The following is a 15,772-nucleotide window of genomic DNA, read 5'->3' on the forward strand; positions in this document are numbered from 1 at the left end:
GCTCTCCTAGTTCTGGCTAAGATCTAGAAACCCAACTCCAAACAGGCTCTCGCAATCTCTTCACATGTACAGTTCCCACTGGAAACCCTGATACAGCAGGAGCTCAGAGTACATTGCTCTTCCTGCAATCAAAATAAAAACTGGTGTTTTTTTTAAATTGTATAACATTTTTAAAATATAACTAGAACAAGTGTGCCCGTTCAAAGCGGGCCCGTTGGGCCCGTCCCCACAACCCCCATTCTCTCCTCCCCCAGCCCTACTCTTACCCGTTTGGTGATGACAGATGTTTCGGTATTTTTGGAGGGGGGAGAGAGTGAGGTGGGAGGGGGGGGGGATAGCTTGGAGATGTTCTCCCGTGTTTTTTGAGAGAGGAGAGAAGCAAGGGGAGAGAGGAGAGGTGAGCCGGTGATCGCGGGCTGGCGCCGCTAACGGCGTCCATTGTTTTTGTGCGTGTGAGGAGATTCGGCGCATGCGTGTTGAGTACTGAGTGAGGAGATTCCGCGCATGCGTACTGAGCACTGCCGGACCGCAGCGCCCCCCTTCTGTCAAAACTTCGATAAATGAGGGGGGGCAGCACCTTTAGACCTCTGTAACTTAAAAAATATGCGTCCGAATTAAATAAAAATATCATTTTCCAGCAGCGAACCGCATGCTGATTAATGCGGTTCAAAAGCCGTTGCGCTACGGTTCACCGTTTTTCCGGAATTTCCTTCAGCAGACATCAGTGGAATATATATACAAACATCGCTTCAAGATCTGAGTTTTAGTAGTATATAGATAATCCAAGTAGGCTTGATGTGCATTGATGCCGTCTATGGGTTCTGAGTTTTTGTTTCTTCACTATGTATTTCATTAAGATTCCTTTACTTACTCGTTCATTCAATGTAGATCTCTAGTATTGTTGAACCACTGTTTCCTCTGGCGTTTTTCTTAAAAGTTTCTGTCTTATTGATAGGTTCGAAGGGAGGTGATCACTTTGCCATTTCCACGTTTGCGAGATGTCGAAGCCAGCAGGTTCGAAGTCCAGGTCGCAATCATCCCACTCAAGGTCCCGCTCTCGGTCCCGATCCCGTTCTTTTACTAGATCTCGCTCACGTTCTCGTTCACGGTCTCACTCAAGAAAACGGAAGTACAGGTGAGAGAATTTCTTCAGATGATTACATTCTGATTTCACGATGTTAATGCTCTTGTGTGATATTAATGATATTAAGAACCTTCTTGTTGCCTTGTAGAGATAAGGTGTTTAATATTCATTAATTAAAATCTAACAGACCACTGTTATGCAGTGATTATCGACAAGCAAAATGCAGATGCTGGAATCCTGGGTAGAACACAAAGTGCTGGAGTAACTCAATGGGTCAGCCAGCAGCTCTGGAAGTTATGTAAAGGCTGCTTTTTGGGTCAGAACCCTTCATATATCATATCATCATCATATATATACAGCCGGAAACAGGCCTTTTCGGCCCTCCAAGTCCGTGCCGCCCAGTGATCCCCGTACATTAACACTATCCTACACACACTAGGGACAATTTTTACATTTACCCAGCCAATTAACCTACATACCTGTACGTCTTCAGACACTGATAGTTGGATGCAAGTGGGGGGGGGGTATTTGATTGGCAGATTGGTGGACAAAGGCAAGAGATGAAAAGGTGATAAAAGTGGAGCAAACGCGGCAAACCAATGTTGCTAATGAGAATCCCTAAAGACGCTGGCCATTCGGTCTGTGGTTTCTTTGCATTTTAAATCAAGCAATGTATGCCCTTCATAAAGTGTCAGTCATATCTTAGTGCTAGAGATGTTACTTTTGAGAGTGTAGGTTACTGTTCAACTTTTACTTTTTAGAATTTGAGTGCAAAACCCAGCCTGATCTGGCAATCGAGTGTTAAACTGTCTCATCCCATCTTTCTGATGAGACATTAAACCAAGACCCTGTCCCTGGGTGATTTAAAAGATCCTATGGCATTGTCCAAAGCAGAGTAGGTCAATTCCCAAGTGTTGTCCAACTGATAAAATTGCAACAAATTATTTGGCTGTTTATGTCAATGCTGCTAGTGGGAAGTTACCATGTACAAACTGACTTTTGTCCTTCCAAAGTTATAACTGGCTTTATGATTCTGGAGTCGGGAAGAACAACTGTGAGCTCACAGAAACCAAAAAGCTTCCAGTAGGACCATATAGTATAAATGTAGGGAGTATGTCCCGACAGCTAGGGAGTCCAGAACCAGGGGCCCCAATCTTAAAACATGGGGTATTTAGGATCGAGATCCAGAGAAATGTCTTCATCTGAAGTGTGGAGAACCTACTCTGCCAAAGAAGGCAACATGCATTATTAATATGTTCAAGGAAGAGACAGATAATACAATGTTCAATGGATATGGGGAAAAGGAAGAAGCTTCAGTACTCTAAGTGAATAATCAGCCATGATCATTGAAAGGTGGATCAGCACTAAAGGGCCTTGCTCCTGTTTCACTGTCAATTACTTGATAATACTTGATTTGTTGTAAAATACTGAGATTGTGAGATTATGCAAGGTTCCTTCCCAGGAATGATAGTGGAGGGTGCGGGTAATTAACTTTTAGTGCTGGGCATGGAGTTATGAAGTATGGCATAATTATCTGAGCCACTTTCAAATTGGCATTTGGATGAGCAGATTGGGAACATTGGAGTCCTTTGGTGGGGGGGTGCTGTACCATTGGTACGGGATAAGGAAAGAAGTTATAATGGTTAGCAACTGTTTATTGATAACTGAGAATATAGAGCACGGTGAGCAGGCAGTGGAGAACCTTATAGGTAGAAGTAAGAGAAAGAAAAATATTTGAGACTAGTGAGAGTTGTTTATAAGATTTCCTGGAAGTGCCTACACAGTGGCAGAATTTATTTAAGGCAAATATTAAACATGCATGTAGGAAACGGAGGGGAGTTGTAGTGGGGGGTGTCATTTCAGAAAGCTAGTAAATCTTGGTATGTGCTCAGGATTTCCTGAAACAGCATCCTATATCAGACAATGGAACAGACCATACTGAGTAATGAGATAGCTGTAGCTAAATGGTGTGTGACTATTTATCAAGTATCAATGGCTATATGATCATGTTCAATGTGGTAAAACGATTATAAAGTTCTAGGTTTAGGTGCGCTTGTCTTCCACACCAGGGATAAAACCACTGTACAGCAAATAGTAAATATTGAACAAAAGACTATACATGCCTTGAGAGACAAGAACTCTTGACACCAAGCAAAATGAACAACCAAAGATGTAACACTACATAAAAAAGTGTTTTTTAAAAAAGGGCAAAGGCTTGCAGAGATCCGACAACTGGGAGATGCACCAAAGAAAAGCCGACCAAATCAAACTATAACAGATTGTGAAAGAGAGGATCAAAATAAACTTACAACCAACATTGAAATCAATTCAAATATTTTACGATCAAATTCGAAGCAAAATTAGCCCCTTATAAATGGTGTAGACAAAACTAAATGGAAAATAAACAAATGGCAGTCAAATGTCTTACTTGGCAGTTGGGAGACACAAGGAACTGCAGATGCTGGTTTTTAAAAAAATGGTGGTGGAGTATCTGCTGGTCAGGCAGCTATGGAGGCATGAATATGCAACGTTTCTGGTTGGGACATTTCTCCAAACTATGGATTGGAGAACTTTTGGGTTGGGACCACCTTCAGACTGCTTGGGTAAGCAATGTTTCAAAGCGGAAACATCACCTGTCCGTGTCCTCCAGCAATGCTGCCTGGCCTGCTGAGTTACTCTAGCATTTGTTTTTTTAAGCAAGTCACTATGACCAGGTAGTTTTCATTCCATTACTAAAGAAAGTAAGTTAAAACATTTCAGTTGTCCGAATTATTCACTTCCAAAGTTATCTTAATTGGAAACCAGTCCATTAGAATGAAAAGTTGTACTTTGTTGCTTTAATTAAGGAAGGCAAGAGAGGAAACTAGAAAAAAAAAACACAGAACTGGGTATGGTGGTCTAACATAATTTCAGGAAGTTGCTGGTGTATTTTTTTAAAATTCACAATGTTTAAAAAAACATTTGGATAGGTACACAGGATAGGTTTAGAAGGATGTGGGGCAACACAGGCAGGTGGGACAAGTGTAGATGGGGTATCTTAGTCAGCATGGGCAAGTTGGGCCATGGGGCCTGTTTCCAAACTGGATCACTCGGTGACTACTGGGTATAAAATTAATGACTGATGCTCTAAAAAATTCATTTTTAAATAGAGTCACGTGGATTTCTGGGTGGATTATGGTTGACTAGCCTAATTGAAAACAATAGACAATAGGTGCAGGAGTAGGCCATTCGGCCCTTCGAGCCAGCACCGCCATTCAATGTGATCATGGCTGATCATTCTCAATCAGTATCCCTTTCCTGCCTTCTCCCCATGCCCCCTGACTCCGCTATCCTTAAGAGCTCTATCTAGCTCTCTCTTGAAATGCATTCAGAGAATTGGCCTCCACTGCCTTCTGAGGCAGAGAATTCCACAGATTCACAACTCTCTGACTGAAAACGTTTTTCCTCATCTCCGTTCTAAATGGCCTACCCCTTATTCTTAAACTGTGAGAGGTGACTCAGAGGTGACTAAAATAATGAAAAGGGGAATGTCTATTTGTGCAGACTTCCAAAAGCATTATATAAATCAAGAGACTGTTAAACCAAAGTTGAAATTCATGGAAATAATAGCAATATATTGACCTGGCGAGGAAAATGACAAGTCAAGTCAAGTCAAGTCAAGTCAATTTATTTGTATAGCACATTTAAAAACAACCCACGTTGACCAAAGTGCTGCACATCTGACCAGGAAAAAAAAGAAACATACAGTGGCAGGCAGCCAAACACAACGGCGCGGCCATCTTGAACAAAATGTTAATTCAATCACCCACAGTCCAACAATAAAAGCACTAAACAGGCACCCAAAATTACCCAACCCCCAAAACCCCCCAAAACACAGTCCAACAATAAAAGCATTAAATAGGCATTCAAATCACACACCCCAAAAACCCCCAAAAACACAGTCCAACAATAAAAGCATCAAACAGGCACTCAAACCACCCACCCGACAAGGTAGGGATTAGGGGCATATGTGCCAGTTGGCAGGATGCGATCGAGCTGTCACCCATTTTTTGTTTTGGGAGGGCTGTGTTGCTATATTTATAATTGATTTGATATGAAAGAAAACTGAAGGCCCACACCTCCCTTTGGCACAGATAATCAGCATGATAAGCAGTGTGTATGGAAGCAAACTATTACAAAAGGATACTTAATATATTCAGTGAATGGGAAATTTTGAGGCTCATGGGTTTTTAACCTAGGCAAATGTGAAGCGATTTGCTGACCAGGTTCAGAAATTAACAATCTAGAAAGAGGCAGAGTAGGAATAATGGGTGATTTCAGAAGGAGTAGGTGTGGTAGTTTATAGATTAGACAACTAGGAGTCTGCCAGGGTATAGAATTAGACCTAAACACAATCACTTGGTTCCTTTTCTGATCCAACACAACCTGAGCCATAAAACATAATTCTTTTTTTTTTTAAACTACATGCCAGTAACATTAAACAGGTCATCTTGACCTGGATAAAATACTGAGCCAGACAGGCATGGCTTTGTTCACCCAACAACCCAAAAAGGTTCCAGACTTTGGGCTCTGGGCTTGGTCAGGCATCAAGACCATACAGCCATGATCGCATCAAATGGTGGAACAAATCTGAACAGCTGAATGGCTTTGTTCCTCGAATATTGAAGTTTAATCAGGGCTTCATATAACAGTTGGAAGAAAATAGAGCAACTTCTATGTTTTCACTGTATGTCTGGAATGGTTATAGAGTAGGGGTCTCCAAACTATGGCCCACGGGCCACATCCAGCCCGCCAAGAGATTTTAACACGTTCCGTGCTGCAGCTCGGCTTCTCCCGGCTCCCTCCCAGTGCTCTGAGTGTCCCGACACCTCCCCCCCCCCTTCCTGCGCTCCTCCAGGCTCCGCGCCTCACTGCTCCTGCTGGCCCTTCTCCCCGCTCGCCCTCTCCGTCAGCAGGGCTGCCGGGCTCCGTTTCCACTTGGCAGGCGTTCAACACTTCAAGGCTGGGGCAGCAGAGCCGTGCCCAGGCCCAGCTCTCACTGCTGCTCGGCCTCCTCTTCGGGCTCGACACTCCGCTCCTCCTCCTCTTCCACCGCCTCCTCCTTCAAGGTCGTTGAGTCTTCAGGCCATGGGCCCTTCGCCCTCAGGCCCCAGCAGGTCGCCGACCTCCAGCGCTCGCTGCTGCTGCCCATGCAGACCCTCCAGGTCCCTCGGCTTGGGTTCTTCCCGCTGCTCCTCTCCCAGTTCGCTCAACCCCGTCCTTTCCTCCTCTTTCTCCTTCTTCTCCCCCGGTCGGCGGCCCTCTGCTTCTCGGCCTTGTTCTCCTGCCTCCCTTCCCGGCCACGCTTCCCCTTCTCCCGCCTGCTGGCCAGACGTCTTCCCAGCTACTTCTTGCGTCCACGTGCTTTGCAGCCCTTCTCTCGGTTCCTCTTCCTCCGCCAGATCTGCCAGCTTCTTCACCATTTTTTACAGCACAAACATTGACCATTTTGGTGGGTTTTTCAAGGTAAGAATGTACGTGTTGCATGTGTTACTAGTGTATGCCGGAAGCTGCCATGTACTCCAGATGGCTTGAATTTCTTCCGTTTGTTTTACTTGGGTTCTTTTTTGAGTTCATTACATTTATAAAACTGACATTTCTTTATTTTTTCCTACGGCCTGCAAAAATGTGCCAAATATATAATGTGGCCCTCGTGCTGAAAACTTTGGAGGCCTCTTTTATAGAGGAATAGAGTTGATCCGAGAGTCACCTTACACCTACCCTGCGAAATGTACTCTGATTTGCAGGCGATTTGCTTGACCCCATATAGTCATAGTGTCATACAACATGAAATGGGCCCATCGGTCCAAATTGTGGACGCTGACCAAGATTTCCCCATTTCAACGAATCCCACTGCCCACGTATGGCTTATATCCCGTTAAACCATTTCAATCCATGTACCTGTCCAAATGTCTTTTCAGTGTTGTATTGGTACCTGCCTCAAATACCTTTTCTGGCAACAACTGGCCTCAGGCAAGGAGGTTCCCTGATAGACTGACTGTTGCCTAGGGGCAGGTGTGAGCCCAAGAGGTATACATCGTTGTGTACTGTAGAACTAGTTAACTAACTTTTAGTGGAGGGGGGGTGGGGGGAGGCATTTGTTGAAATGGCCTAAAATTGGAAATTCAATGTTCATACCATTGGGTTGTAAGCTGTCCAAGTGAAATATGAGATGCTGTTCCTTTAAGTTACATGCGGCCTTGCTCTGGCAACGTTGGAGGCCCAGGTCTCAAAGTATGGGAATGATAAGGGGAGTTTAAGTGGTTAGGAACCGGGAGATCCAGTAGTCTGCCAAGGAATATTTCCTATTTTTATTTCATTATTATTTAACAAGGCATCATACTGTTTAAAATTAGAATTGCATTGATAGTTGTAAGACTTGAGAAGAAGTTTCCTATTCCGTTATTGTGGAATTTTACATTTTCCTCATTAGTTGTCTCTTTTCCAATGGAATTAATCTTGATTTTGTGCAAGCTAAGTTGCCTTGTCCTAGATTCCCCGAGGGCATGGTAGTAGGCCATCATTTTGAACCACTGGCATTTACTATAACTGTGGCTTCTTGGTCCACATCAGTTTATGTGGGCTTGGTTTGCATGTCGGCCAGACCACACACACAAAGACAACTTTAGGTTGTAATTAGATTGTAATTTTTGTATTTTTAAACTTGTTCTGAAAAAGACCATAGTAGATTTTTCTCTTTAAAGGACCTCCATTAGTATATCACATGTTGGGTTTTTTACAGCAATATGAAAGCTTCAAGTCACTTTAATTGACATTAGATTGTAATTTCTTTTTTTTTGTAACTTGTTCTGAAAAAGACCATAGTAGATTTAAGGTTATGTTCTGCCAATCGCTATTGAAGGCATCTACTTCAGTCATGTACAATTCTGTGGCCTGCTATTTTAGGAGGTGACAATATATTTAGTTTAAACAAGTCTTTGCCCCCATAACCATGGCATCCTCAATCTGAAGAGGCATTTCAGCTGCTATATCCTGTCCTGTTTCACTTTTTTAAAAGACTGCCTTCTACCAGCTCTAGATCGTCTTGTATATGGTTTTAATTATTCCCACAGTTAAACAGCCCACTAGCCATGCTCCCATCCTCTTCTATGGATGCAATTATTTTACCAGGCTGTCCTTTCTGACCATTCATGGATGTGTAACCTCTAGAAATGGAAAATACATTTCACGTGATGCCTTTCAAACCAATAGACGTCCTTTCAATCTGACTTGTCTCTAAACACCAATGTTGAAGACGACAGAATAAAGATTAGTGCCCGGCCACCTTTCATTTACTTATCTTCTCTGATGTTCTGCCTGATGTTTGGCAGGACAATTACACGATATCTTGACCTGCACTCTGTTATCCGACATGAATGTTTGCACCAACTATGAACCTGGATGAGCATTGGCAAAGTCTTTATCTCTGAGATATTACATCAAATCCAAGTCTTTTATTCTGTGACACTTGCACGTATCATTTTAAGGAGGCCTTTTGGATGGTGATTATGTGAGCTTATGGAAAGGTCAGAAAAATCACTAAATACAGTACCTGCACGCCATAATCTCCTAAATGGTGCCTTTGCCGGTCACATTTTTGTGGGTGAAAGCAGCCAATTCAGCACAAACTGGGAGTTAGCACTGGAACCTGCTTGGTTTGTATTGGGCAGTGTCATAATGGTTAATGTTTCAGGTCATTAACCTGAAACATTAATCTTGTTTTTTCTCACCTGCTGCCTTCACCTGCCAAGCAATTCCTGTCTTATGTGTGAGATTTCCGGAATCTATGGGTTTTACCTATATGAGTAGCATAATGGGAGTGGATTTACTGACTGAGCTGCCAGATAGATATTCACACTATTAATTGTCAATAGATCTGAGTTTATTGCACAAAAGTAATTTCTGTTGAGGTTTCGGGCCAACCCAAAGTAGTATGCAGCCCAGGAAGATTTTGTGCAGTGCGATTTACAATTGTATCATGGGGCACATGAGCAGATTTCCACATAGCAAACAACTATCAGGGTGTTTGGACGTTTGAGTTTGGTGCAGCTGGGGTAACCCTAGATGAACTGCAGACTTTGCTGTTAGCGGCAGCATTACCAGTTGTCCAGTTGAAATCACACACTAGCCTCTCAAACGATTGGTAATGGATTGTACTTTCTCTGGGTTGTGATCACTTGGCATGAGCTTACTTGGGTCATAGCCAATAGACATCCCTTATTCCGATTATTACCTTGCTGTTAAATGAAATAGTGTCATACGATTGTTTAAATCGCCTTGAGTGACCAATTTGGAAAGGTAGCTTTTCAAATGGTGCAGCATTGTTGACGAGGTTATGCAGGAGGGCAGAGAGAGCCAATTAGTGGGTCTGTAGGGCATTCCAAACTTCGGCATGTAGCACAAGAGTCAGGAACTCGCTGGTGGCTAGATATCCATGTATCATTCTGTTCTTGGGCTTAATAGTGAGTCTCGGAGTGTTCCGTAATTTGCTGAGAGAATTGCTTATTGATACACTCATGTCTGACTCCTCAGCTGTACACCATCCATAGTTGGCAGGTCAAACCTGGACACATTAGGTCCCAAAGATTGATGTAGCTAACGGGTCTGGTGCTGTCTTGCATCAGTGCAATGTGGCTCTTAAGTTGTGTGGTTAAGTCAGTGGAGTGGGAATTGGTCTCAATCTGACTCAAAATGTGTCTGTTGAGTCACAGTTTGTTGTGGCCTCAGGATCAGTGCTTTAATAAACAGCAGCTCATCCTGACTCACTTAAACTGCTTCATGGCCTTGCATTTGAGGCATGCGGATCCATGGGCAACCAACTGTGCAAACACAGAAAGCACCAATTTTACAAACAGTTTGAATCTAACTCGGTCGCCAGCTCCTGGTTGCTGGGTGTACTGCCTGCAGCTTAAAGAAACTAAGTGGAACCAGCTTTTCCCTCAGTAAATGAAAACCCGAGGGAGCTGATCCACTCTAACTCTTGTTGGCAGAACTGCTGCCAGAAAAAAAAAAGCTTCAGTCCTTAGCTGGATTGTGTCCCGAACAGCCGGCCTCTTCCTGTGAGAGTTAGAGTCGAGGTGAACTGTTCACTTGATACTGTTAAAATGGGTTTAGCAGGCAGGCTGTAGCAGTCATTCATCGCAATGTGGTTGCTCACCGGGGCACACATTCCTCTCAATGAAAAACTCTGCCCGGTAAGTGCCACAAGTCTTTTAAGTTCTCAGTCTGTTTTATTGATTTTAAAAGTAATTTCTTTAGCTGAAGAGGATTTTTCTACTGTTACTTTGGAGGACAGGCTTGCAGAACGGTTAATCCAGCTGTTACCACAGTTCCTGTGCGGTGTGAGTTGTGCTAGCTTTTGAAATGCATTTACTTTTGTTCTTGAGCCACTAGTGACTCTGCAGCAAGGCACTAGAAGAGTCTTTAGAATTAAGAATCCCCGACTGTTCACTTATTTTTTTTTAAATTCTATTAAAACCAACCAAAAGTCACTGAATTGTTTGATCGAGAATTTGGTGCTTTGAAAGGTCACTAACTTTTTTGAGCTTCAGAAGATTGGGAGCTTAACATACCTCTGGTGTTCTTTGACTTACTTCATGCTGAAGGGGCCACAGTGGGAGGGGTAGTGAAGTTCGTGGTGGAAGGAAAATAAGTTTTCTGTTAACTGTTTGTGTTCATGCTATAAATTTGGTCGTGTCGTGCTCTCTCAATATTGTCGCGAGGCATTGTGTTGAGAGTTTAAAGATATCTGCGGGGCTCCCAAACCAACCCTTGCAACCCTAACCAGATGGTAATTAAAGGGGCTAGCACAAATAGGAAAATGCTTTATACCCGAAGGGTGTTCCTCCCCTTAATTAAATTGAAGCTTCACTGTTACATGAAGCCCAGTGGTTAATTCATTATCTCAGTATTATGTTAAATAGAGTTGGAATCCTCTGCTGTCCCTGAAGATTTAACATATTGACTGCTACTGTTGGCACTCTGAGCCAGTTTCCAAGAGCCCCCTGAGAATGTGCCTTGCAACACTCTCCACACCTTCTGTCCCCTCTGGGTCCCAAGTGGAGGCGCATTCGAACGTGTGGAATCAGCCTGATACTTGATGGATTTGGGGATGTGTTTGGCACAGTTTCAAAATTCAGCTGCTGTATAGTCAGGGTCCGATCACACAAGTATCTTTCTAAGCTGTTGAACTCTCAGTCGGTCAGTTGTACATTATATATTCTTCCCATTTAGTTCCTCCATATTATTTTCATTCTTTCCTGTGGGGATTGATTGATTGAGTTGATTGAAAGATGCAACTTGGCGGTTAAATATTGGCAATATTAGTGAGGTCATCCATACACTAAGCCAGATAATAACAGCAGATTTACTTCTCTAAAGGCCATACATTAGGCAGGTGTTTTTTTTAATATAATAGTCCAATGCTTTATAGTTGTTGCACATTTCTTTAATTTCTTAAATTTGGATTCATCAGCTGTCGTCGTGGAATGAGAGCTTGTCTCCGGAATCATTTGTCGAGGCCTCTGGAATGCAGACCCACCAACACAACCATTTCATTGCTCTCCCCATTTGTAAGAGAATTATGAATATTAAACTTGCGGTTCCTGGAAATGATCAGCAGTTGTTAACCTTGATTTTTTCTTTTCTCCTGAGCAGTCAAGCCAAGTAAAAAAATTAGTATGTACAAGACCAAGTGGACCCGTTGGGCCCAAACCTCTCCTGCATTGGTGCAACACCCCCCCCCCTCCACCCCCCCCCCTTCCCCCACCCTCCCTCCCTCTTCCCCTTGCCCTCCCCCCAATCCATCCCCCTCAACCCCCCCATTTCCCCCCTCCCTAGGAGACAGATTTAAACTTTAAAATGGGAATAACTTTAAAAATATAACACCGATTTCAATGAAACTTCTTCTATTTGCACTTCTACAACTAATTTTAACATCTATATACTAAATATACTAAAAAATACCCCTCCCAATGTCACGTTTCCTCCTTGGGTTAAACTTTACGCCTTTCACTCGGTCATGGCGGACAATAAGCAATAACGGACTCCACCCTCCACCCACACTCGCAGTGGTCCATTATTGCGAGGGTTTTGCTGTATTTTAATTTGAAGCAAAAATACAAGCTGCAGGAACTCAGTGGGTCTAGCAGCGTCTGTGGAGGAGATTGGACAGTTGACGTTTCTGGTCATGACCCTTCATCTGGACCAAACGAGTACAGGGGAAATAACCAGTATAAAGAGGTGGGTTAGGGGCAAGTACTGATGAACGATGGGTAGATCCAGGTGAGAAGGAATTGTGGCAGATGGAGCCTGATGGAGGAGGCTGGGAGGTGAGAGGTGGAGGCAACAAAGGGCTGCAGATGATGGAGTCAGGTAGGAAAGAAAGTTAAAGAATGGAATCAAATAAGGGAGGTAGCGTGGGCAGAGAGGGACAGTGGGAGTGTGGTTGACAGGTCCCAAAACCAGGTTTTCAACTGTCCATTCCCTTCACAGATGCTACCAGACCTGCTGAGCTCCTCCAGAAGCCTATTTTATCTTTTCTTTTAGATTCCAGCATTTGCAGTCGCTTGTGCCTCCATTTTAATGTTTTAGTTGTTGTCACATTAAAACAACTCCTACCCAGATCTCAGCTCAATACTGGGCCCTGCTGGGTGAGGAGGTGAGTCTCTGACAAAATTAAAGCAGCTGAATATTATATTATGTCTTTTCTATATTTGTTAGAAATTAGGAGAAGTTTCAGTCCAATGTTATGACTAAATGTCTGAAGATTTTATTAAATATAATAAATTTAACTTAAAATAATGAAATCCATTCAAATAATTATCGCAGCAATTAGAATTTATCAGTCAGTTATATCTTAGAACCATCATTACTACAGTGAAAATCACCTATTTAATTTGTTTATAAAAAGCTATGACTACTTTGATTATGAAAACATCTTCAAGTATAGTGGGTGCCCTTTATTAGCACTTATTGATGTCCGTGATGGTGGCGGATGATAACAGTTAACAATATTTTCAAATTTATAAGCTGAAGTTCAAAATACTGTTAAGTGAGTGAAAGGTTGTGAATATTCTAACTATTCTCGCCTAACTCCACCTTGCCTGTCTCTCCACTCAATCCCTTGCTGACCTTATTCCGAGCTATTTGTCTTTCAGCTGCCCCACTCAATTCCTATTCCTTGCACCCGCCAACCCATTTCCCTGACAACTAGCCCCAGTCTACTCCTTCGCCCCCTTGCCCCATTTCTGAAAGCTCTGTCCCTTTCTCTCCCCTTCTTCTTACTTTTTCTTTTCCTCTGTTCTCTCATGGGTGCAGAATTAAGCAAAAATAGAGGATAGGTTGCTGGAGAATAACTTGAAATTGTTGAAAGGGATGGTTTTTAAGCATAATGTGAATGGTGGAGAGTAGGGATGATTAGGTCAATTGCTTCAGAGGACAACCCTGCAGCTGATGGCTCTGACCGCATTATTGGGAAGATCAGGGAGATTATTGGGAAGATAAGGGAATTTAAGTTATAGAAATGGAATTGTTCACAAGGTTGCATAGAAATAGCCCTCTGAGTCTGTATTGACCATCAGCCAATCATTTACATTAATCCTACATTAATCTTGCATTTTATTCTCTTTACACTTCAGTCAACTTCCCCCAGTTTCTATTGCTCATCTACACCTTTGAGGCAATTTAACCTGCCAACCAATACATCTTTGGCATGTGGGGGAAAATTGGTGTGAAGGGAAAAACCTTACTCAAACTCTGCTGACACCACCTGTGATCAGGATTAAACTGGGTCTCTGGTGCTGCAAGGCAGCAACTCTACTCTGCTACCATAGATCTGTTATGACAAATTTGTACAGTGCATGAATATCGAGTTCTTGTGGTAGGGATGAAAGAACATATAATGAGTTCTCTTTAGAGAAACGGCTTTTGCTAAACTGGGATGAAGCAATCTTGTGTTATGTGAAAGTTATGGTATCTGAAATAGGCCTGTGGTTACACATGTCGCACAAGCATGTCTGCAGTCACTTTCCAGGCGCAGTAATTACGCCCTTGGTTTTTGCCGCCCATTATCTTGCTCACTGCTCCTCGTCTTTCCCTCATCTATTCACCCAAGGTTAAAAATAAAGCGTCTCATTCACTGCAGAATCTTTCTGAGAAAAGGATGTTTGTAATAGGTTTGTCCAGTAAACCATTTAGCAATGCTCCAAGATACGGTGCAAAATTTCTGTAAAACTGATGTTCAGCCCAGGCTGATGGTGACTTAGTGGCTCAGTGTTGCCAGAAGCAATAGGATCATCAGTTAGTGATTATCGTGTGGAAGGAATTCCTCGATGTCTCTTTTGGGAATTATTTGAAAATTTTGGCATTAAGCCTCAACAGTCCCGGAGATTTCCCAGTCACACTTCTTCGCCTCTGCAGACTGCCAAACCCGCTCCAAGCTGCTACAATTCAGCTCCGTTTCCCCAACTTCGAATGTAAAACATCACCCGGCGTTCATATTGCTGTCGAGTGACCCCTGCTGGAGAGGCCATGACAACTGATATGTAGGCACTGCAGCAGTTTGCACAGCAGTGTCCCACTGGTAAAGAGCATTAAATGGCCACTTTAACTGTTTTGTTGGAGGGAACAAAATTATGAGGTAGCCAAAGAACTTCCATGCACCCTTTTGTGTCGCAGTATAGTCACTCTGCCTATGTGGAGCCTTTAATCTTCTGGTAAAGGCAGGTAAAAAAATTAATTGATTGAAAGATACAGCATGGGAACAGGTGCTTTGGCCCACCAAGTCCACACCGACCATCGATCACCTATTCACACTAGTTCTATGTAAATTGCTCCTACACACCAGGGGCAATTTACAGAGGCAAAAATAACCTACAAACCTGCACGTCTCTGGGATATGGGAGGAAATCGGTGCACCCAGAGGAAACCTATGCAATCACAGGGAGAATGTGCAATTTCCACACAGACAGCAACCGAGGTCAGGATCAAATCTGGGTCTCTGGTGCTGTGATGCACCACTGTGCTGCCCTTTAATGAAAAGTCCCAGTGAAAATTTAGTGTGTTTAAAAAGTTGCACTCTGACCCACTAAAAGGCTAAATTATAATTGCTGCAAGGAGGACAAGAGCAAAATGTGCAAGTTGTGTCTGCAATCTCCTCTAAATCTACTGCCTTTTGAGATTGTTTTCCATTGGCAGTCAGACCTTATGATTTCTGGGTCTTAAAGTTCTGTCCCTAAATGTCTTTGCCTATCCTTCTCCTCAAAGCCATTTCTTTAAATCTACTTGGCCAAATTGTGTTGGCAAGGCCACTCAGATCTTGTGTTCTTCCCCCACTAAAAAATGTTGATCTCAGGAGGTAAATGTTGGTCGTCTTGAGGTAAATTATTAGCAAAAAATAAACAGCTGCGAGTACTCAGCAAAGGGATGGTCAATGTTTCTTGTCGAAGATCCTGGTGCTGGGTCTCGACCCGAAACATCAACCTTCCCTTTACTTCCTTATATGTTGCCTGACTCTCTGCATTCAATCAGCAGTTTGTTTCTTGCTCGAGATTCCAGCTTCTGTATTTCCTTGGGATAAATGATTGCACCAAAGCCGTTGTATAAATGCTGGTAGTTATTGCATCAGCCACCAGAAAATAAAGTATATTC

At 42.9% G+C, this 15,772-nt stretch overlaps 1 protein-coding gene across 3 annotated transcripts in view; it reads left to right on the plus strand.

Annotated features, from left to right (window-relative positions):
* thrap3b (thyroid hormone receptor associated protein 3b) overlaps nucleotides 1–15,772 on the plus strand; it is a 113,518-nt gene that overhangs the window by 74,608 nt on the left and 23,138 nt on the right. For all 3 annotated transcript variants that reach the window (XM_078423348.1, XM_078423350.1, XM_078423349.1), the window contains exon 4: nucleotides 956–1,135. In XM_078423348.1, coding sequence (XP_078279474.1) covers nucleotides 999–1,135 — 137 coding nt within the window. In that variant the 5' untranslated portion in view covers nucleotides 956–998. The remainder of the gene's footprint in view (nucleotides 1–955; nucleotides 1,136–15,772) is intronic.

Source organism: Rhinoraja longicauda, chromosome 27 (genome assembly GCF_053455715.1).
Source record: "Rhinoraja longicauda isolate Sanriku21f chromosome 27, sRhiLon1.1, whole genome shotgun sequence".
Taxonomy (NCBI): domain Eukaryota; kingdom Metazoa; phylum Chordata; class Chondrichthyes; order Rajiformes; family Arhynchobatidae; genus Rhinoraja; species Rhinoraja longicauda.